The sequence below is a fragment of the Vulpes vulpes genome, chromosome 6, assembly GCF_048418805.1.
Source record: "Vulpes vulpes isolate BD-2025 chromosome 6, VulVul3, whole genome shotgun sequence".
Lineage (NCBI taxonomy): Eukaryota > Metazoa > Chordata > Mammalia > Carnivora > Canidae > Vulpes > Vulpes vulpes.
In genome coordinates, this window is record NC_132785.1 from 65034871 (window position 1) to 65058419 (window position 23549).

Below are 23549 nucleotides of genomic sequence, written 5' to 3' on the forward strand. Positions count from 1 at the left end.
AGAAGGATATTGATGTTAAGAGAACAGATACCTGTGTTGAATTCCCAACTTTGCCTGTGTGACCTTGTGTAAATTCCTTTATTTCTCTGTGATTCAGTTTTATCACCTGTAAAATAGGGATAATCATAGTGCTTACCTCAAATGGTAGTTGTATGAGGATTAAAATAATAATTATTATTAAAGATTTTATTTATTCATGAGACACACACACACACGGAGAGAGACAGAGAGAGAGAGAGAGAGAGAGAGAGAGAGGCAGAGACACAAGCAGAGGGAGAAGCAGGCTCCATGCAGGGAGCCTGACGTGGGACTTGATCCTGGGTCTCCAGGATCACGCCCTGGGCTGAAGGTGGTGCTAAACCGCTAAGCCACCTGGGCTGCCCAGGATTAAAAGAATTAATGTTTAAAAAATGATTAGAATAGTTTCTGGCACATAGTAAAAGTAATAGCACTATTATGGAAATATAAAAACAAATAGGGAAGAATTGAGCCTTATATGAGATAAGCGGCTCTCTTCCATAAGATAATCTTTAACCATGTGGAAGGAAGGAAGACAGACAGATGGACCTGATCCTCTGAAGTATGATATATAGATTTGACCAGTTCAACATAATAAAATTTTCATTTTAAATGAGAAACAAGGGAAAACTTCCACAACTCATTTCATGCAGTTAGTACAACCTTGATACTAAAACCAGAAATAAGTATTAAAAAAAGGAAAAAGAAAGTTACAACCCATATCCCTGAATATAGACACAAAAGTCCTTAGCCAATGTTACCAAATAGAATTCAACAATATATAAAAATCATTATATATCGTGACCAACCAAGGGTGCAAAGCTCAGGAAATATTAAACAATCAATCCATGTAATTTACCATATTAACAATCTAGGGAGATTCCTCTACATTTTCTTCTAAAATTTTTATAGTTTTATGTTTTATCTTTGAATCTGTGCTCCATTTTGAGTTAACTGTTGTGTATACACAAGGTTAAGGTGGAGGCTGACTTACTAGATGGACCTGGAGCTGAGAACCCAGGAGGGATGGGGAGCTTGGAGGGGGAGCAGAGTCTGGAACAGTCTCTGTATGTTGTATTGTGAAATGAAGACCTCATGATTCCTAGAATAATTTATAACTCAGTAACAGTTTGTTGAGTCAATATTGAGGATTAATAAGGAGACTATAGGCTCAGGAAAGAGGAGGATGGGGATAAAGCCTCCTGAAGGCCCTTGGTATGTAGGAGGACACCCTTAATCATCCCATTAATGACCTGTAATCTCCAGGAGCCTGATCCATATTCACCTGGGGAGAGCTTGGGGGTGACTAGGGCTTGACAGACCTTCCATTTGGGTAGAGTCTCCTAGAGGAGGAAGTTGGAGCCTCTTGTTTGTAGGGGATGGCAGGAAGGAGATGGCAGGAAGGGGTGGGTTTGTGAGAAGCCTGTTCTCTGAGTTACTTCCCTTGGATAGAGACTATCTGTGGGGGGCTCTGCGGGGAGCTCTGTCAAGGGGTCTGGCTGTCTTGCCAGATTACTGCTCTGCCCTTCAGGTTGCACTATGGGTTTCTCAGATTTGAGAGTCTGAGGGTAAGAAGGCTGGTTGGGAGTGGCTTCAGGAAGTTTCAGGCACATACAGGCTGGGAAATAGTTAAAACCTGAGTGAAAATGGAAGCCTCCCAAAATGGGCCTCAGGGAGTCTAGGGTGATGGCACCAGAGTCCCATCTCTGATCTTCTGTAGGGTGAGACACTGTATCTTCCTGTCATTACCTCCAGTCCAGCTGGTGAGTCTGGGACTGGGCCTTCTCTGTGCTCCAGCATGGGGTGTCCAGAAGTATTGAGGCAGGGCATATAATGAAGGGGAAAGAAGGGAGAAAGGTGGTTACCACCTGATCAGTGCCTGGGATGTTCCTTGAGATCAAAACTCAGCCAAAATCAAGTCAGAGGCTTAACTGACAGAGCCACCCAGGTGCTTCAGACTTTTTTTTTTTTTTTTTTTTTTTTTAATTCCACATAGAAGTGATACCATTTAGTATTTGTCTTACTGTCTGGCTTATTTCACTTAGTGTAATATCCTGAAGATTCATCCATGTTGTTGCAAATGACATTTCCTTCATTTTTAAGGCTGAAATATTGTGTGCATATTGTCCTATTCATTCAGTGAGGGACACTGTGGTTGTTTCCATACCTTCACTATAGTGAATAATATACTGCAAGGGACATAGAAGTATAGGTATCGCTTTAAGGTAATAATTTTATTTCCTTTGGATATTTATCCAGAATCACATGGTAGTTCTATTTTTAACTTCTTGAGGAAACTGCATATTGTTTTTCATTGTGGCTGGGATCAGTTTACATTCCTGTGTAAACATCATTTTAAATGAAAAATAACCATATTTTCTAAAATAAAAATTAGCGAGAAGAGATTTAAAAACATCTCTTTAATGTCTGGCAATCTCTTGCTTGAGTCTACATTTAATCTGTTACAATATGCTCTTTTGATGGAAGTATATAAAGAATATCTGGCTTTGCAGATACACAGTTGGAAGAGGGAGGATCTTAGCTTTTTCAGATAATCATTAATATCTTTCTTTGGTACCACACCTAAATTTGATAAATGGTATTTCTTAAAGATTAGTTGCACTGTGGAATCTGAAACTATATCAAGGAATTTTTGATACAATGTTACATTAAAATCCCTTTGGTATCTTGCACTTTGAATGGATCTTTTCTTAAAAAGAAAAGACATGTGATTTTGTAACATCATGCATTGGTTATCTGGAAAATTCTGGTTCACTGAGATATGCAGGTCCTCCAGATGTTGACATATTCTGTGGTACAATATCAAAAATCACATTTATTAACATCAACACTGATCTCATTGGAAAAAGAGAGTCAGGCAGTTGTCAAACTCGGGATGGCAGATAGAAATTTTCTACAATTCTAACTTTTGCTGGAAAGTTCAAATTTTATCAATGGCAGCAAATGTTGGCAATTATTTCCCTTGAAGTGATAGTCTGCCTTGTTCATTTTTGAGAAAATATCTGCCAAATCCTGGAATCTGAATAATCATAGTTTGGCTGTCAGTCATTCTTTTCAGTAAAAATAGAATTACACGAAAAAGGCAGATGGTTCAGTTCACATCTCGAATGATAGCACAAGGGCTTTTTCTTGAGATAACCATCATTCTTCAGTATGAGGCAGAAACGTTTTCTGTACACTTCTCATTTCTTCCCCAAGAATGTTAAAAAGATGTGTTTTCAAGGATCAAGATCTAAGATGATGATCTTAAGTGCAACTGGCTTTCTTCGAACTTGAAATATGTGGCAGTAAGGAGCGCAGTGGCTACCTGGACAGCTGGCTGCTGCTGCCTTATTTTGAGGAGTGCCAGCACCTGTGTCCATCACTGCTCTGAGTCAGCAGCAGAAATGCCAAAACCGTTCTTTTGGGAGCAACCATGAGATTCAAGAGAGTTAGTCAGCACTGAACATTTTACCACCGCTTGTGTTCGTGGCCAAATATTCACATAAAAGATCTCTTGGGACTGGTCTGTGCCTACATGGGAGAAATAACAAGACAACATGTTGGTCCATCCATTTGTCAGGTAAAAGTACCATTCTTTAGGCAAGAGAGGAACTCTGTCTTCAGGTTTGTGACTAAATCTTTGATTTTGGGAGTGAGCAACTGTACTGCTGCAAAGTGAGCTCGCCCAGAATATCTTCCATGGAGCCCTTCCAGCAGACACTCGGTGTGTCAGTGCACACTGCTGGATCATCTCTCAGCTAGTGTGCCCTTCTCCAGCTAACACAATGTGATAACTTACCCTGCAATATTCTTCAGTGACTTTCATTTCCACTCTGAAAAGCTCTTGGAAATTTTTTTTTTTTTGCTTTTAAAGAGCTCATCCCATCTACATTTAAAATAGGCAGTTCCGGGGCAGCCCCGGTGGCGCAGCGGTTTGGCGCCGCCTGCTGCCTGGGGTGTGATCCTGGAGACCCAGGATCCAGTCCCGCGTTGGGCTCCCTGCTTAGAGCCTGCTTCTCCCTCTGCCTGTGTCTCTGCCTCTCACTCTCTGTGTCTGTCATGAATAAATAAAATCTTAAAAAAAAAAAAAGAAAAAAGGCAGTTCCTTTTTCTGTCAACTCTGAGTGACTGGTCTCAAAATGATGCTGCATCTTACCTAGCCCTATAACACTATTTAAAATAGTGTCCGCTGCATCACATGTCCTAAGATAAACTAATATCCGCAGAGTGGAGGGAAATCTGGAATTTATCATATTCTTGTTGTTTACTTAGTTTTTCACAATTTCTTTGGAGTATGTCCTTCCCTTCCTCTAGTCAAAGAACTCTTGGATAGTCCATTTTCATCCTTTCCAGTATTTTTATTTATTTATTTCTTTAATTTTCTTTTTTTTTAAATTTTTATTTATCTATTCATGAGAAACACACAGAGAAAGAGAGGGAGAGGCAGAGACAGGCAGAGGGAGAAGCAGGTTCCATGAAGGAAGCCCGAAGTGAGACTCGGTCGGGGGTCTCCAGGATCAGGCCCTGGGCTGAAGGTGGCAATAAACCACTGAGCCACCCGGGCTGCCCTTTCCAGTATTTTTAGATGTAGATGATGCAGCTGTGAGTTGACAAAGCAAGTCTTTTAATCTATCTTTCTTAAGCCAATGATGAATCCTTGAAGAGGATAAATATAATGTAAATGAATGATTTTATGTGTTAGAATAGAATACAACTACATTTTAAAATAACAATTTCGGATAAAACTCAAAATTTAGAAAGGTTTTTAAAAAATATTTCATTTATTTATTTGAGAGTAGGAGAGACAGCATGCAGGCGAGAGGGCAGGGGCAGAGGGAGAGAATCTCAAGCAGATTCCATGCTGAGCATGGAGCCTGACACAAGGTTCAGGCTTATGACCCTGAGATCATGACCTGAGCTGAGGCCAAGAGTTGGATGCTTAACCGATCGAGCCACCCAGGAGCTCCTGAAAAATATCCTGGAAAATATTTTAAAATATTATTTCAAAACAAGGTAAAGTGTACTTGTTCCTTGTGTTTTCACACAAGTACAAGAAAATCCCAGAACTTTAAAATAACAATTTATTGGACAATAACAATGAAATTGTAGAATGTATAACTGGAGACAACTAGGAAGTCTGAAAACAAACTAAGTTCATCTCTTGAAAGTGTACATATTTATACCCTAAATCTACTTCTTTAGAAAATTTTATTTATTTATTTATTTTTTAAGATTTTATTTATTTATTTATTCATGAAAGACACAGAGAGAGAGAGGCAGAGACATAGGCAGAGAGAGAAGCAGGCTCCATGCAGGGAGCCTGATGTGGGACTTGATCCTGGGACTCCAGGATCACGCCCTGGGCCAAAGGCAGGCGCTAAACCGCTGAGCCACCCAGGGATTCCCAAGAAAATTTTAGAAAACATAAGAAGTATACACACATTTCATTAGCTGTCAGAGCAATGACGTCGTCACCCACATGTAGTCTCTGGAAAACTCCCCTGTATTCTTTGTGAGACTGAGGGTGCAAATGGCAAGTAATATCTTATTATTACTATGAAAATAATTTTGACCTCACAGACCCCCTAAAAGGATTCCTCAGGGGCTTCTCTAACCCTACTTTGCGAATTGCTGAACGAGGAGATAATGTTTATCCTGTGGAGTATTGTACAACTTTTAAAAATAAGGAGGTAGATCTATTTGTACTACCATGTAACCAGTTGCAGAACAGTGGAACAGCATTTACAATGTGATACACACTAACACACAAATCTACATATTCTGTACTTATAGATGTATGCAAATAGCGGAAAAGTTTTAGAAGAATACACTGTTAATTGTGATTACTTTTGGGAAGTATAGGAATTTGGTGGTTTAATAATGGAGGACTTTTCCTTTATCCATATATTTAAAAAAAATGGATGCATAAGGATGCAAGGATACTGTACCTACGTGTTACAGGCATCATTTATATATATATACATATATATATTTACATTTTATAAATAATAGTTGTTCTTCATTTTTCTCCTGGGTGAGGTGTTAAATTTATATTTTGATATTTTTTTCAATTAATAAGCTGACAAAAAGAATAAAGAGTAAAGCTGTCACTATTCTTTGGATAACAGTTACCACCACTGTAAAAGGGCATGGTTGCTAGATAAAACACAGGGTGCCCAGGTAAGTTTGAATTTCAAATAAGCCAAGAATAGCTTTTTTAGTATAACCATGTCCCATGCAATTTTGGGGATGTCCTTATACTACAACATTGCTTTTTGTTTATCTGAAATTCAAATTTAACTGGGCATTCTGGTTTGTTTGTTTTTTATTTGTTAAATCTGTCAATCTCATAAAAGGTACATAAAGGAGAACCCTTCAGTGCCAAGATGTGGAGTAGAACCCCGATCCATCGGCAGCTTGCGGATGCTCATTTGAGTGTGCTGTGTGACACCTCTGTGAGCCAGAGCTCACGGGAGGATAAGCTACGAAGCTCTGAGAGGAGGGTGTTGGTGGCAGTCATATTGGCAAGCTGGTTTTCTCCTGACAAATGCTTTTGTAGCTTGTCAAGGTTTTGAGATGCTGTGGTGAAAGGGATGCACAGGGAATGAATTGGAGGGAGGTTATAGTTGCGATGGGAAGTTTTGTTTTTGAACAAATATATGTCTTCCTGGAATTGTAGCCTTCGGAGTTTGGTTAGCATAACTCTCCTGCAGCCACCATGGCCCTGCCAATGGTTCCTGTGCTTCTGAGCTCTAGCCTGCCCCTGTCTTTTTACATTACCCCATGACTACCAAAGGTTATGGATACTAAGGGGTTTCCTTGAGGTCATTGCCAGAACTTTCTTCTCTATCATCTCTTTTCTTCCTCCTCAAGGAAACACACATATAACTACTTTCCCCATTGTTTTCTCCATTTTTGTCTTATGAAATTCCACTGTGGGCAATATTTTCTTCTCCTTTTTTTTTTTTTCTTTCCTTCTTGCAGATTTTTGCCCCTAGAGAAATAGCTCTTGCTTTTTCCATCTCCCTAGTCTGTGAATCAACCAATCTTCCAAACAACCAATCAGCCAATTACGAAACCAGCCAACTAACCTGTCTTAGTCTGCTTAGGCCGCCATAGCAAAAAATGACAAAGACTGGATGGCTTAAACAACAAATACCTATTTCTCACAGTTCTGGAGGCTGGGATCAAGGCACCGGCAGACTTGGTGTCTGTGGAAGACCTGCTTCTCAGTTCATAACTGGCTTCTTGCCGTGTTTTCACCTGGTGGAGGGAATAAGGGACTTCTCAAGAGTTCCTTTGATAAGGGTACTAATCCCATTTATGAGGGCTCAACCCTAATGTCCCAATCACCTCCCAAAGACCCCACCTCCTAATACTATCACATGGGCTTCTACGTGAATTTTGGAGGGACACAAACATTCAGTCTAATTCCAGCACCATCCTAGAGGCCAAGATTAGAGGATACTTCAAATCGGTGTAGAAAACAAAGCAAAGTAATGCATGCTTTATATAGACCTCAACTCTGTCTCTACAGCATAAAATGCTGTAGGAATTCTGCTTTGAATCATTTATGCCTGGGAGAGGCTGGAGAAGGGTCACTCCCAGAGAAGAAAGGGATTGGAAGCATGTCAGGATTCAAGACTATCAATTTCTGTAGAGAAATTGTGTTTTTATAAAAGATTACACTTACTGGTGTTTGTCCTTTTACTTTTTCTTTTTAAAATCAACCCTATTGAAGTATGCAGAACAAGACAGTGAAATGTACACACCTTAATTGCACAGTTCCTGGAGTTTTGACAAACACATATATCTGTGCATCCACAGATGCACCGTTCCAATCAAGATACAGAAAATTTCCATCACCCTAGAATGTTCTCTCATGCCTCTCTACTCAGACAACCACATATTTCTATCACTATATATTAGTTTTAGTCTGGCTAAATATATTAGTATTCTAAAACATTACATAAATTGTACTTTTCTTTTGGCTTTCTTAGGTAGTCTTTTTTCATGCAGAAGTAAAAGAAGTATTGTAGTGTTGTTTTTTTTAAAGATTTATTTATTTATTTATGATAGAGAAAGAGAGAGAGGCAGAGACAGGCAGGAGGAGGGAGAAGCAGGGTCCATGCCGGGAGCCCAACGTGGGACTCGATCCCGGGACTCCAGGATCCGGCCCTGGGCCAAAGGCAGGCGCCAAACCACTGAGCCACCCAGGGATCCCCTAGTGTTTTTTTTTTTTTTTTTTAAGATTTTATTTACTTATTCATGAGACAGACACACACACACACACACACACACACACACACACACACAGAGGTAGAGGCACAGGCAGAGGGAGAAGAAGGCTTCATGCAGGGAGCCCGATGTGGGACTTGATCCTGGGACTCCAGGATCATGCCCTTAACTGAAGGCAGAGGCTTAACCGCTAAACCACCCAGGCATCCCTGTTTTGTTTTGTTTTGAGAGAGAAGGAGGGAGAGAGACAGAGAGAGTGCAAGTGGCAGGCAGAGGGATAGAGAATATCTTAAGCAGGCTCCACACCCAGCGCTGAGCCAGACATGGGGCTCAATCTCAGGACCCTGAGATCACGATCCCAAGATCATTGACCCTGAGATCACGACCCCAGCTGAAATCAAGGGTTGGATGCTTAAGTGACTGGGCCACTCAGGCGCCCCAAGAATTATTGCAGTTTTTAATGGTTTCATTTTTTTAAACATTTAAATTTTTGATTCATCTGAAATTTATTTTGGTGTATCGTTTGAAAGGCACAGATCTAATTTAGTTTCTTTTCCCCCAGAGAGCTAGCCAGTTGTCTCAACATCATTTATTGATAAATCTTTTTTCTCACTGATTCAAAATGCCACCTTTATCACATGTGAAGTTCTCAAGTGTGTTTGTATTTATTTCTTTTGTGTGTGTGTGTGTGTTTTTTGTATTTATTTCTGAACCTTCCCTTCTGCTCCTTTGATTTTTTATCTGTTCGTGAATCAATGCAACAGTGTTTTTTAAAAATATTTTATTTATTTATGCATGAGACACACAGAGAGAGGCAGAGACATAGGCAGAGGGAGAGGCTCCTTGCAGGGAGCCGGACGTGGGACTCCATCCCTGGACCCAGGATCACGCCCTAAGCTGAAGGCAAATGCTCAACCACTGAGGCACCCAGGGGGTCCCTGCAACACTGTTTTAACTGGGGCTACCTTATTTTTGAAAATCTTATATTTCAGCATTCTCTGCTCTGACTCTTCAATGAGCTATTTTTCTCTAAGAGTCCTGTACTAGTTATCTATTGCTGCATAACAAATCACCCTAACACTTAACAGCTTGGAAATGTATTATCTCATAGTTTCCAAGAGTCAGGAATGAGAACCATGCAGTTGGTGGTTCTGGCTCAGGAGGTCTCACGAGGCTGAAGTGAAACTCTCAGCTGGCTCTGTAGTCTTCTCCAGACTTGACTGGGGCCAAGAGGTTTGCTTCTGAGCTTGCTCACATGGTGGTTGGCAGGCCTCAGTTCCTTGCCACATGAGTCAGTCCTACCATAGGAGTGCTCACAACATGGCAGAGGGGAACGATCCAAGGGAGAAGGAGAGAGTCAGAGAGAGTCCAAGACAGAACACTCAATTTTATGTATCCTTATCTCAGAAGCCACCTACTGTGACTTTTCTGGTAACCCCACTCTGCTGCAGGAGGGGATCCCACAAGGCTGGGAATGCCAGCCTACAAGGATCATGGGGACCTTCTTAGAGGCCGGTTGCTACTCTTCCAGTTTTGACTTTTCCTCCTCATCACTTTCTCAGGCCTATCTCATCCATTTATGAGGCTGCTTCCACCCAAACCAATAGTTTGCAAAGTTTTCTTCTGATCTCTGGCTTGCCATCCTGAGTGCCAGGATGACTCATCCGACTGCCTCCTCTGAAATATCCACAGGCATCTCTATGTGACTTTTTCTGAGCTCTCCTTGGAGGTCTTCCTGAGCCTCAAATCTGCTTCTATTTTAAAATGTAGCACTCTCAAATTGAAATTTTTTAAAAGATTTTATTTATTTATTCATGAGAGACACAGAGAGGAGAGAAGAGAGAGGCAGAAACACAGACAGAGGGAGAAGCAGGCTCCATGCGGGGAGCCCGACGTGGGACTCGATCCTGGGACTCCAGGATCATACCCTGAGCCGAAGGCAGGCACCAAACTGCTGAGCCACCTGGGCTGCCCCTCAAATTGAATTTAAATTAAAAAAATTACCATCGATGACACAGAATAATTATTAAAGAAAAAAAAAAGAATCAGAGCAAAAAAATTTTTTTTTAAATGTAGCACTCTGCACTACGTTTATTTGATTTCTCCATTAGACTTTAATCTTATTAAGGGTGGGGACTGTGCCTTCCTTATTTTGGTGTTCACAGTACTTAACACAGCACCTGGGAGGAAGGAGGCTCTCATTCAGATATTTGGACCCAGGTGATAGCCTGGGTGGTGGGTAGCCGTGCAGACATAGAAGGATACCTGGACTGTCCAGTCATGAGAGCTGCGTAGTGCCAGGGGCCTGATCCCTGGATCCAGCGGGGAGGGCCTGTTTCATTGGCTTTGGGACTGAGGTCTGTAGTCTCTTTTTGGTGCCTGTAGAAATATCTTGGTGGCTTTATACACAGCTCCCCAGCCAGCTAAGCCCATAGGCCCCATAGGGTGCCATCTGGAGCCCACTTTGACCCAGGGGTCTGTTTTTGTTGTGTGAGTTTCTAGGAACAGCTGGTCTGACAGGACGGGGCTCTGGCAAGTGGTACATTCAGCATTCTCTAGACTATTACTCAGACAAGAAGTCCTGTTCTTTCCCCCAGGCGGCTCCCATCCCCCAGCTTCCTCCCCAGCTGTGGGGGAGGCCATTTGTCACCACCACCTTTCATAATTCTAGGACTATAAATTCCATGAATCTTTGAGTTTTTCAGATAGAATCACAGGGCCTGAAACCCAGCCTGTTGCCTACCCACATCCTCGCACTCAGCTGCCAGACTCCACAGCGGGAGGGCTCCTGACCTGGGCTCAGGACAAGAGCATAGCCAGGTCAGGCGGAGGCAACGTCAGTGTGGCCTGAGGTAAGGCTGTCCGGGTTGGGGGTTGGGGGTTGAGGTCTGTGACACTGGACCCACCCACTTTTGCTCTTTTGTATTTTTTTATGCTGCTGCTGCTTTCTGCCTGGCTCTATGTGCAGCTGTCTTTACTTCTCCTTCGATTCTCATAACAAAGATCTTGGAAGGGGGTGCTATCAGAACCCTTAGGGCTCCCCAACTCAGCCCCTCATCTTACCAAGGTGCAGTTGGAGCCAGAGTCACACGCCTTCTGTGGATAGCTCCCTAGTCTCTCTCTTCCCTGACTTTAATGTTTCTAACTGTTGCATATTTCTCCCCTAACCTCTGTTTTCTTGACTTTTCCCTTTTCTCTTTGATGAAGGCCATCCACCTCCAAGATGGGACTAGTTTGAGGGCATGTCCACTTGGCTTCCCCACCTCCATTTCTGGGTGTCTGAAGTGCTCAGCCTGGTAAGGGGAATCAGAGCGGGCAGTGCCAGGCTCAGAGGCCACTCTCAGCTCCCAGGACCCCCAGTCGACTCTGGCCTCGCTGGCCCAGCTGACTACTCCAGAGAAAAGCAGAAGTGAGAACAAGGGCTGAGTGAGTGAGAGCCTGGGCCCTTGGAAGGTGCTCAGTCTCAGGCCCTGGGAAAGAGGGGCCTTGAATGGGAAGGGGAAGCAAGGGAGACAGATGAGGCTTGATTAGTCTCTCTGCACTCTACCTGCAATTAGGCCAGAGCTGCTTTTCCCTACAAGTAGGACAGATTTCCTGCAAACCATCTCACGGCAAGTTTGGAAAGGAGCAGGGCTTGGTAAGAACTGTTGTAGACCACAGAGGGGACAGTCACAGACTAGCTGACAACTCCTTAGCTGAGATGGGAGAGATGCCATAACTCGGTTCTTCCAGCAGGGGGCGGCCCATCCTGTCAAAAGGCGATTCCTCTTTTTCCACTGGCCCTCCCAGCTAAGGAGACAGACCAATTCCCTGACACTGAATGGGGTTAATCTGTGCTCACAACCTGGGGGAGAGAAGTCCCCCAGGGGTCATAAGTGTTTAGAATCTGGTATCCCGTTTAGGAAAGGTGTTATTCGGTTCTTTCAGGAGCCGAAATCCCTCATCCTCTCAAATCCAAAGGCTGTGAATATGACCTTGCAGAAAGGAGAGAGAGCATGAGAGAGAGAGAGCAGAGTGACGGCAGCTAGGACAAAAAGGTGAGGGGGTCTAGGATCTGTAAAGGGTAACTTTGGAAAAATGGTATCAGGAGAGACATAAATTTGAAACCAAGGCTGTCTCTCTTAAAGCAGAGCATTTGGTTACCTTCATCATGACATAGATACAGCCTGATATTTAATCTGAAATTTCTCCATAATTTCTGAGCAGCACCCATTTTCTGATCATTATAGATACCGACCCCTAAGTTGAGGGAACTGGGTTATGTAAGGGTTGGTTGCTAAGGAACAAGGGAGATGCAGTAGGTATGACAAGGGTTGCTTAGTAACAAGGAGTCCCTTGGTGTCGGAGTGGCCAAAGCAGGTCTGGAACTGATGGGGGTCTGCAGACAGTCAGCCCCCACCAGAGCCTCTTGAAAGTGAAGGTCTGCTGGCCCCTCAGTCCAGAGCTACCAGAGCCTGCATCTCTTTCAGCTTTCTGGCACTCTCCTGCATTAAAAGTGCATCCCAAGTCCCTGGGTGTCCTTGACAACTCCTTGCTCCAACCATTCCTCCTCACCTGCCTCCGCAGGAAACAGATCAGACTCCTAGATCCAGGACCCTGCAGGGCTCCTGAGTAAGCAAATGGGAATCTCACACTGGGGGAGGCAGGAGTCTCCGGGCTCACAGTGATGTGGAGCTGGGAAATTTGGGGTCTAGGCAAAAGAGGGTCCCCTACACAAGCATCTCTGATGTATTTCCAGTTCAGAGGAAAGTGTCTACATCTCTGAGTCTCTCCACGTCGGGTCCTCACATCGCTTTAACACCTGCGCACACCTACAGCAGCAGACTCCTTTCCTTCCCAGAGGGTGTTGGGACAGTCTGCACCCTGCAGCCTGGTATGGGGCTGCTTTGGCTGGCTCGGCCTCCTCCCAGCCTCTACTCAGTCAGCTTCACTTCAGCAGCCTGGTGAGGACTGTATGCAGGCATTTAGAACCCGGGACTGCTCTCTCTGATGCGTTCCAAACTCTCAGTGCTTGCACACGGACTGAATGGGAAAACAATCTTGTCTACTGAATGTTAGGTCTCACATTCCCATTTGCCAGTTTTATAAATAGAGAATTTTCCTAGCATTTTCCTGACCTGAGGCTCACGTGTTTGAAATTCACCCTGCCCGGCTCTGCTCTCTCTGGCTCTCTGCTGCTGGCCTTGGCTGTCTGGAGGAGCTGAGGGTAGATGACCATCATTACTATGGCATCGGTGACAGGTGAAGTTGTTTTTTTTCCTCCAGGGCCAAGTTCAGCAGGAAGCAGAAAAAGGCACTGGCCAGCATGTTCCAAGCAGTGGCCTATGTCAGCAGGGGCCTGTTTCGTTCCTATGCTGGGCTCTCTGTGCGCATGAACAGCACTGGGATAGACCAAAAGGGGGTCCTGGCCAATCGGGTAGCTGTGGTCACCGGGGCCACTGATGGGTAAGTGCCCTGATTGCCCTATGGGTCTTGACCCCTCCCAAGGACTCTCGCTTCCACAGAGAGACCTTGGGGTTGCAGATCGGGACACAGCCTTGTTGGTTTCCAGGGCTGGGTTGAGGGACAATGGTGGCAGCGGGCTGAGGCTGTCTTGTTCCCTCCATCTCTGCCGCAGGATCGGCTTCGCTATCGCCCGGCGCCTGGCCCAGGACGGGGCGCACGTGGTGGTCAGCAGCCGGAAGCAGCACAACGTGGACCGGGCGGTGGCAGCGCTGCAGGGCGAGGGGCTGAGTGTGACGGGCACCGTGTGCCACGTGGGGAAGGCCGAGGACCGGGAGCGGCTGGTGGCCACGGTGAGGGGCAGGGTGGAAGGACACAGGGAGGAGAATGCACAGAGCCCTTCCCATGCTGCTCAGCCCTAGGTGGGGCCGGGACCGGGGGGCTGCGGGAGGCCCTACAACACGTCTTGAAACCAGAATTGCTCACCATCTACTTGGGCAGACCTCATCGTGCACATGGCTTTCTGGAGAGTGCCTTGTCCATGAGAGTACCCTTGCCCCCTTCCCACACCCTGGAGAACTGTGGTTGAGGACGAATCTAGAGGGATTCCCCATCCCAAGCCCATGGAGGGATTCCTGGAGGAGACAGACCCTCCCCTGATGCCCTCAGTGAGGCAGAACCTGTGCTTGGGCCTGTCGGGGCACCTGCCATCACCAGAGTTTGGTTCTCACACCAGCTGTGTTACCATTCCTGGTCCGGACAGGATCTAATTAGCAAGTTTTGCCTCAGTGCCCTGTGCACCTGGCTGTGGTGCTGGAGGGTGAGGCCTCCTCAGGCCTTCTCCACACTTACACCCCTGTGTGTCACCCCTCCCCCCAGGTCCTGGAGCACTATGGGGGGCTGGACTTTTTGGTGTGCAATGCAGCCGTCAACCCCCTGGTGAGAAGCACCGTGCATGCCAGTGAGGAGGTGTGGGACAAGGTGAGAGGCTGCTGAGGAGAGCTGGCTGAGGGGTCTAACATGCTCTCCCACTGAGACTCGACTCTCCTTTCCTGAAGTGACTGTAAAAATAGGCACTGATCTCTTGTCCCCTGGAATGTGCCACGATGCCACTTTTCAATTTGTGTGCTCTCAAAGTAGGTTCCTACATTCTTTCTGCTTTTCTTTCTCTTCCTATCTGTATTTATTCATTCAGCAAATATTTATTGGGGGTTTGCTATATGCCAGGCTCTGGGGATATAGCTGTGGGAGTAGGTCTCTGCTCTTAGTAAGAGTTAAAAATAGTCAGGTCTCTGCTCTTTGTCCACAGTAGATGTATTTTATATCCTTTGGTGATTTTGCTCCTCTTTGGGGATGCGTACCTGCCACTGAGATTCTTCACCCTTCCTGGATGAGAGTTCCTCACTGAGGAACCTGCTATACCTGGCAGGCCCAGGCCCAGCCATCAGCTTTCCATGAGCTCAGACATTCCAACCCACTGCATTCCAACTAATGATCCTGCCTCCTGGTCCACAGGGTCCAGAAGAGACTTGATAAAATGTCTTGAGGTCCACCTTGGCCTTCATTATTCTATGACTCCTATTCTACTCACTCCTGTGTTTGGTTCCTGAGTCCTCCTGACAGGATGGCCTGCAGTGAAATCCTCATCTTCCTGCCATTGTTAGCATTCCCCTCCATCCCAGGCACTGGCCAGAACATTTCCTTCTGCCTTCCTTGGGTCTCTGTGCTCTATAGACATCGTTCTCAGGCCACTCCCTCCTGTCTGTCTGCCTTGGCTGGATGCCCTTCCCTCCATCCTCACAGATGGCCTGAAACCTGAGCTCCCTGCAGCCAGTGCTAGCAGCCTCCCCAAGCTCCTCAGCTTCCTTAATGCCTCCGAAGGATCATTCATGATTAGGTAGCTGGGATTTCATTGCTGACAGTGTCCCAACCCTCCTGAGTCATTTTCCCTTTTAGTGTCTTTGTTCATGGGATCATGAATCTCTTTTTCTCAGAACCCATTTGAAATCTTCCCTCCTGAAGCTGAGTGTGCTAGCCCACAGCCCGGCCTTACTTTCTCTGCTGCCACCCTATTCTCCAAGGCCTTACTGGTCTATGCGCAGTCCACACCACTGGGTAGGAGCCATCCCCAAACACATCTGTCACCACCTCAGAGGGGAAATGGTCACAAAACCAGTTTGAGATTTACCTGAAGCTCTGCTTTATCTGAATGCAGTTTTTAGGAGGTGTCCTGGGGGGGGGTTCCTTCTTGCGCACTTTGTCACTGGGCCAGTTTGAGCACCTCCCCTGGGCAGACTCCCATTTTCTCCAGCTGGTTGTGAAGTTTCCCATCTCCTCTTCCACCGTTTCTCCATCCTTCTCCTGCCTGAGGACTCTCCAGCATCCAATCTTCTCAGGCCCACGATCTCTACTCAGGACTTCATGGCACTGGGAGCACTCTACCTGCTTCTCTAATAGGGCAGTCCTTTTAAGAAGAGGAGAAACTCGCACCTTTTCCTTGGCTCCTGTTTGGCTGCTGAGTCTAAGAGAGGCCTTGTCTGAGCCCATCATCTAGCCTGACACACGTGGAACCTAGAGCAGACATCGGTGGGATGGTGGGGCTTTGTTTTGAGCAGAAAATGGGCAGGAAGTCCTGTAGTCTAACCATCAATTCCTTCTTATTGGGGACCTCATGCTAGGCCCCCCTTTGGGCATCTGAACCACTTCTTACAATCCTCGGGGTCATCACCAACACTGGCAATCCATCAACACGTGGGCCTCAGCAGCTCTCCATCAAAGCCTTTCCCCTGTCCTCATCCAAAGGAATGGTTGGGTGTGGGATGAAGATGTGGGGAAATGCTGTAGATGTGCAGCCTCACTCCCTAGAGACACAGGACACATTGATCTTACACAAGATGCTGCCCCACAGGTGGGATTCTGGTACCACTCTAGCCCCAACTGGCACTGTGTCCTAGCCCCTGGCTCAGTCTCTACATCTCTCCCAACCAGTTCCCTCTTACCTTTCCTCTGTCCCAGTACCACCAGCCTGAGTCCCTGGACAGAGGATCAGGGACCCTCATGCCTGAGGCCAGATCCAGGTTTCAGTTGCAGGTGGGCCCAGCGTGGGCACTGAGCTCCCAGAATGGCCCTTCTCTGTTGTGTCTCCCTTTTAATGATGGCCCCAGGAAAGCTTAGAGCCAAGTAGGTGATAAAAATAGGCATGCACATAGGCCTTCACAGCTGGCATTTTTGTGGACGAATAGGAGAGTGATGCTTAGTCCTTACCTCATGCTGTGAACCATGGGCATCAACCTTGCTCTGGCTTTTGCTTATCTTCCTACACTGTTTCTTCACATGTTATACCTATTTGATTTGTTTTATGCTGTTGCCCTGTGAGGATGCCTTCAATTCTACTGGGACAAGACAAGGACACAAATGAGTAAAAACACAGGAAAAGACAGCTCTTCCAGAAATCTCCTTTCCCTCCATCTGTTCTACTTTCAATCTTTTTCCAGGGGCCTCTGCTTATAACTTCTCTCTGCACAACCAGCTCATAATCTAGCTTCTTTAAAAGGCCTGAGCATGGGGCACCTGAGTGGCTCAGTGGTTGAGTGTCTGCCTTTGGCTCAGGGCATGATCCTGGGGTCCTGGGATCGAGTCCTGCATCGGGATCCCTGCATGGAGCCTGCTTCTCCCTCTGCCTGTGTCTCTGCCTCTCTCTGTGTGTCTCTCATGAATAAATAAATAAATAATAAAAAGAAAAAGAAAGTCCTGAACACTTCCCTCCTTCATCCTAGTCCTGACCAGTTCACGTTTTCAGGGCTCTGTTCATGGGCCTGCCACTTAGCCTGCCTGCCTGTTAACATTAGCAAGTGGGAAACCACTCTTGTCCTGATCAGAAGGGAAATGAACCTCAGATCTGCACCTTCCTGGGTTTGCCACACAAATGACTGGGCTCCAAGTGTCTTCTGAGAATGGGCCCAGGCCGAGGGCTGACTGTTCTGGCCTCTGCTCTGATTTCAGATCCTGGATGTGAATGTGAAGTCGCCAGCCCTGCTGCTGAGCCAGCTGCTGCCCCACATGGAGAACAGGGGGTAGGTTGCCGGGTGGCAGGGGCAGTGGGAACTGGTGGGGAATCAGTGCAAGAATATAGGGGTTCTCCCCTGGAGAACATAGGGGCCCAGCTGGGAAGGGGAACCAAAGAGGTGTCCTTAGAGTCTCCACATCCCTCTCCCTCTGCCCTGCCTCATCTTTTGCACAGCTACAGCTTCTAATTCTAGTAGCTATAGGATGAGGGTGCTGTTCCTGGAGCTCAGGCATGGTGTCATTGGCCTTGACATCACTGGGTTTGGGAAATGGCTGTGCTTTAGCTCCTTTGCCTCGTAGGCAGGTCATTCCCACCCTCTTCTACTCTGCTTCTCGAACTGCTGGATGGTGTCTTTTCACCAATTTATGATCTGTGACAGGGTCTGCCCCTTTGCTCCCCATGGGGAGCAGACATCCTGGACCCCTCCTTGCTCCCTGCTATTTATTTATTTATTTATTTATTTATTTATTTATTTATTTATGATAGTCACAGAGAGAGAGAGAGAGAGGCAGAGACACAGGCAGAGGGAGAAGCAGGCTCCATGCACCGGGAGCCCGACGTGGGATTCGATCCCGGGTCTCCAGGATCGCGCCCTGGGCCAAAGGCAGGCGCCAAACCGCTGCGCCACCCAGGGATCCCTGCTTTTTTTTTTTTTTTTTTTTTTTTAAGATTCTACTTATTTATCCATGAGAGACACATACAGAAAGAGAGAGAGTGGGAGAGATACAGGCAGAGGGAGAAGCAGGCTCCATGCAAGGGAGCCCGACATGGGACTTGATCCTGGGTCTCCAGGATCACACCCTGGGCTGAAGATGGCACCAAACCGCTGAGCCACCCAGGCTGCCCTGCTCCCTGCTTCTCAGCCTCCAGAGAGGCTGCCTGGATTCTAGATGATGCATGTTCGGCTGCACCCCATACATAGTCTCAGGGTCTTGTGGCAGGGATGCAGGCTGCTGTCTCCCTTAGGACATAGCTGCTCCTCAGATTCCTCTGTGTAGATGTACCCTTTAGAAGCTGGCCCAGGACTGTGTAGGATAGAAGGAAAAGTTACTGACTCTCATTTCTTGTGTCCTCCTGCCTCATCTGCTTCTCAGAGGTGGTCCATTGATAGGTATTCACTTTTAGCACTGGGGGCCTCCTCACCACGCTCACTCTTCCCCTTCCAAAAGCAGCTGGCTTTCTGCTCCTCACTTCCCCAGGGAAAGGCAGAAGAGTATAATGGCTTGGAGCATGGACACTGGGTCAGAGAGGTGAGGTTAGAGTCCTGGCTCTGCCATTTATGGCTCTGCTGCTAAGCCCTGCTGAGCCTTCGTTTGCTCAGCTCTGAAATGGGGATAATAACAGGAACTATATTGCTGTTCTGAGGATGGCATTATTCAATGACTATAATCATTAAAATGGTATTATTCAAATTTTTATGTCTTTTAAAAATCATAATAGCACCTCAATCCATGGTAAGTTATTGGTTTCCTGTCTCCTCTTGTGTCTGTTTCCTCTCAGGATGGGGGCAGTCATCCTGGTCTCCTCCATTGCAGCATATATACCACATGTGGTGAGTGCTTGCTCAGGGTGCACCTGGTTAGATTAGGGGAAGGAGTCCTCAGAATGCCACAGGGATAATGCCTGGGACAGACCCCCACTTCACTCCTGCTGCCGTAGGCTGAGTTGATGCCCGCGTGCCTGCTGCATCCCTGAGATCCAGCTTCTGTTCTCAGACTAGGCTGGGGAGGGTTTTCTGAGCTCTGTGCTTGGGCCAGGGGTGGGATCATCTGTAGGTGAGAAATCCAACAGATACTTTCCTCTGCTTCCCTGTGTCCTTTCTTTCTTTCTTTCTTTCTTTCTTTCTTTCTTTCTTTTTCTTTCTTTCTTCTTTCTTTCTTTCTCTCTCTCTCTCTCTCTTTCTTTCTTTATTTCTTTCTTTCTTTTTTTTAAGATTTATGTATTTATTTGAGAAACAGTGTATGTGTGGGGAGGGGCAGATGGAAAGGGAAGGATTCCCAAGCAGACTCCCTGCTGAGTGCCAAGCCCAATGGGGGCTCAATGGTGAGGCTCAATCTCATGACCCTGAGATGGTGACCTGCCCTGAAATCAAGAGTCAGATGCTTAACTGACTGAGCCACTCAGGCACCCCTTTTTTCTCACATCTTTTTTTTTTTTTTTAAGATTTATTTATTTATTTGAGAGATAGAGAGAATGAGCAGAGACAAGCAGACTCCCTGCTGAGCAGGGAGCCCAACGTGGGGCTCAATCTCACAACGCTGAGATCATGATGCTTAACCAACTGAGCCACTCAGGCACCCCTACTTCCCCATACTCTAATCATTGTCTTGATTCCCTTCCCAGGAGCTGGGTCCCTACAATGTCAGTAAGACAGCCCTGCTGGGCCTCACCAGGACACTGTCATTGGAGCTGGCCCCCAAGGGCATCCGGGTGAACTGCCTGGTTCCAGGAATAATCAAGACTAACTTCAGCAAAGTGGTGAGGACCGGGGTGTGTCCCCCATTTCCCAGCTGGGATCAGTAGAAACCTCTCCACTGACTAAGGGATAAAGGAATGACTGAAGCCTAAGGTTAGTGTCCCTAACGGCTGAGGTCCTCATTGTCCTTTGAAGTCAGCCATGACTCAGCCTATCACCCTTGAGAAAGGCAAATCTGCTAGGGGTGCTGTGCCCTGGGACCACCTGTGGCCCTGCCCATCTCCTTGTTTTAGCAGCACTGATTGTTTCTGTCTTCCCTTTGTCCAGTTACACATGAATGAGGTTTTCTGGAACAACTTCAAGGAGAAGTACCACCTGCAAAGGTTTGGAGCCTTGGTAATCTGGGTACACCTGGAGAGGGGTGGCCCATCTGTCTCACAAGCCGGACCCTCCCTATTTGTACTGACCATTCCTTTTAATATATATATATATATATATATATATATATATATATATATATTCCTCTCCGACAGGAGCAGGAATCTCTGAGGCTGCCCCTGCATGAGCCAGAGGGGTGATATATATATATATATATATATATATATATATATATTCTTAAAGATTTTATTTATTCATTTACAAGAGACACAGAAAGAGAGGCAGAGACAAAGATAGAGGGAGGAGAAGCAGGATCCATGCAAGGAGCCCCATGTGGGTCTTGATCCTGGGAATCTGGGATCACACCCTGAGCCAAAGTCAGACACTCAACCACTGAACCACCCAGACACTCCCTGGTCATTCCTGTAGCTAAAGTCTGGGTTCCACAGAGCCCTGCGGGGTGCAAGCAGTCCAGCTGAGTCTGCCCTGCTCCTCCTTGGAACCCAATCCCATCAGCAGAACCAGAGTCTGAGGTCACTGACATGTGTTCTGTCCTCCTTCTATGCAGGTTAGGGCAGCCTGAGGACTGTGCGGGACTTGTGTCTTTCCTGTGCTCTCCAGATGCCAGCTACATCAACGGAGAAAACATCGTGGTGGCTGGCTTCTCCCCTCAGCTCTGATGGGGCTAAGGGGACCCTGAGCTGTGGGTCTGGGCTGAGGAGCCTGGGGATGGGTGGGCTGGGAGATCATTAAGGTCAGGTGATTACGTCTGAAGCTCTACCAGATGAGCAATCTGGGGGCTCATCCATGCCAGCTTTGAGGCAGGACCCCCAGAGATCTCATTTGCTTGACTACTGCTGATACAGCTGCTGTGATCCAACCAACATGTGGGTTCTTATTGTGGGGCTGTGGAGCCGAAGGAATTCATGGGGCTGGCACTTTGGAGCACTTTGGAACATAAGGGGAAGGAGCAGACACTCAGGATGTTACCTCGTTCTCTCTGCCACTTGGACTTTGAACATTCCTTTCCTAAAATCAACTCTAATTCCTCCTCAAGCCTGGAACTCCTGGGAAGGGTAGAGCCAAGGGGAATGAGGCCGAACACAGGCCTCTCTTGTCTTCTGCCCTCTGCTGCCCTGAGCCCACTCACAGAGCCCAGGTAGTGACCAATGAGTGTTCATAGCAGGCTCTGCCCCGTTTTCTGAGCTGGCTGGGGGAGGCTGAGCAAGTGGGGCGTGGAGGGAGGATTCTGGGATTCCCCCTGGGGTCCTGTAGGCTAGTGATTCTCACTGTTTTCTGGGCCACACAGGCCTTTGAGAACCTAAAGAAAAAAGTCTCACCAAATCTTGCATACCATTCCAGGTTGCGACCTTATAATTTATACAAAAGAGAGAAGTCAGTGTGAACCTTCTTAAGACTGTCTCCCCTTGGTAAAGTCCCTTTCTATTCCTGAGGGATGCTCGTGGCACCCTCCTTCTGTGCGTGCACGTCCAAGGCACAACAGACTCAGGGAGGAGTAGTGGCCCTGAGAACTCCTGTCTTCCTCTCATGCCATCCATAAGTCTTATCCTGAATTGGTCCCAAGGGAAGACCTGAGACAAGGCTTCCAACTGAATGCTGGCTTTCACCTCACTGAAGTCCCTCACTGGTGTCCCCTCTCTGGACCTCTTGGGCATGGGTCTTTGTCTTGAAACTAATTCAATTATGAAAACATTTATTGGTCCCTGCTGCAAACCATGCATTGGGCCAGGCACCTTGGAGAACACAAATATAAAAAAAGAACCAACCTCTCTTAAGTTCCTTCATTGTGGTGGGAGAACAGGAGTTTAAAACACTCATTAATAAATAAGGCAGAAATGGGGTGCCTGGGTGGCTCAGTTGATTGAGCATCTGACTCTTGATTTCAGCTCAGGTCATGGTCTTGGGGTTGTGAGATCAAGCCCCACGTCTGGGTCCATGCTTAGCTCAGAATCTGCTTGTCCTTCTCCCTCTGCTCCTCCCCCCTACTCTCTGTCTCTCTCAAATAAATAAGTAAATAAATACAATCTTTAAAAATAAATAAATAAGTAAATAATGCAGACTGTATTCATTCATTCAATAAATGTAGTGAGTACATTTATGTCAGGCACTGTTCTAGGAACTCAGAGAGCAACCATGAACAAAACAAAGATTATTTCCCTGTAGAGTTTACACTCTTGTGGGGGAGACATACAACAAACAACAAACATGTTAAAAAATAAATTATACAGTGTGCTAGTAGGCACACAGGTACAGGAAAAAAAAAAGAGTAGGTTAAGAGTATAGGAGTACGATTTTAGGCCCAATTCTAGGGTGTGGGCTCTTTTCCCACACCATGCAGTTCTCTGATACCAGCTTAATTCTGACACCACCTACCTGGAGATAGGGTAAGACCTCACAGGTTAAGGGCTCAGTTCTACAAGACCAGTCCCTGCGTGGTCTGGAACCAGCCCTACTCCACTTGCCAGTCGCAGGTTCTCATTATCACTTGTACTCAGACCATAGATCGGAGATTCCAACAACCTCCTCTTGAGTTCGATTAGTTTGCTGGAGTGGCTCACAGAGCTCAGAGAAACAGTCTTCTTACTAGATTATCAGTTTATTATAAAAGGTAATAACTCAGGAACAGCCAGATGGAAAAGTTACATTAGGCAAGATATGGGGAAAGGACATGGAGCTTCCATGCCTGCTCCACATGTGACACTCTTCCCAAGTCTCCACGTGGTCACCAACCCAGAAGCTCTCTGAATCCTGTCCTTTAGGGTTTTATGGAGGCTTCATTACATAGGCATGACTGATGAAATCACAGGCATTGGCAATTGATTCAACCTCCAGCCCCTCTCCCCTCCCCAGAGACCAAGGGTAGAACTGAAAGTTTCAACCCTCCAGTCCTATGATTGGTTTCTTTGGCAACCAGCCCATCCTTTGGTGTTTTCCAAAAGTTACCTCATTAACATAGACTAAAGTGTA

General features: G+C 46.3%; 1 protein-coding gene across 5 annotated transcripts in view; it reads left to right on the forward strand.

Moving 5' to 3' along the window:
- Positions 1-22639, forward strand: part of DHRS2 (dehydrogenase/reductase 2) — a 47551-nt gene extending 24912 nt beyond the window's left edge. Inside the window, exons 1-10 of one of the 5 annotated variants that reach the window (XM_026007560.2) lie at positions 10965-11111; positions 12187-12296; positions 13525-13704; positions 13877-14054; positions 14581-14682; positions 17704-17774; positions 19268-19319; positions 20111-20245; positions 20511-20566; positions 21130-22639. In XM_026007560.2, coding sequence (XP_025863345.1) covers positions 13565-13704; positions 13877-14054; positions 14581-14682; positions 17704-17774; positions 19268-19319; positions 20111-20245; positions 20511-20566; positions 21130-21241 — 846 coding nt within the window. In that variant the 5' untranslated portion in view covers positions 10965-11111; positions 12187-12296; positions 13525-13564 and the 3' untranslated portion in view covers positions 21242-22639. Of the gene's footprint in view, positions 1-10964; positions 11112-12186; positions 12297-13524; positions 13705-13876; positions 14055-14580; positions 14683-17703; positions 17775-19267; positions 19320-20110; positions 20246-20510; positions 20567-21129 lie in introns of those variants that run through there. The other 4 variants (XM_026007557.2, XM_026007556.2, XM_072761234.1 and 1 more) reach the window with 4 other exon arrangements.
- The last annotated feature ends 910 nt before the right edge of the window (positions 22640-23549 follow it).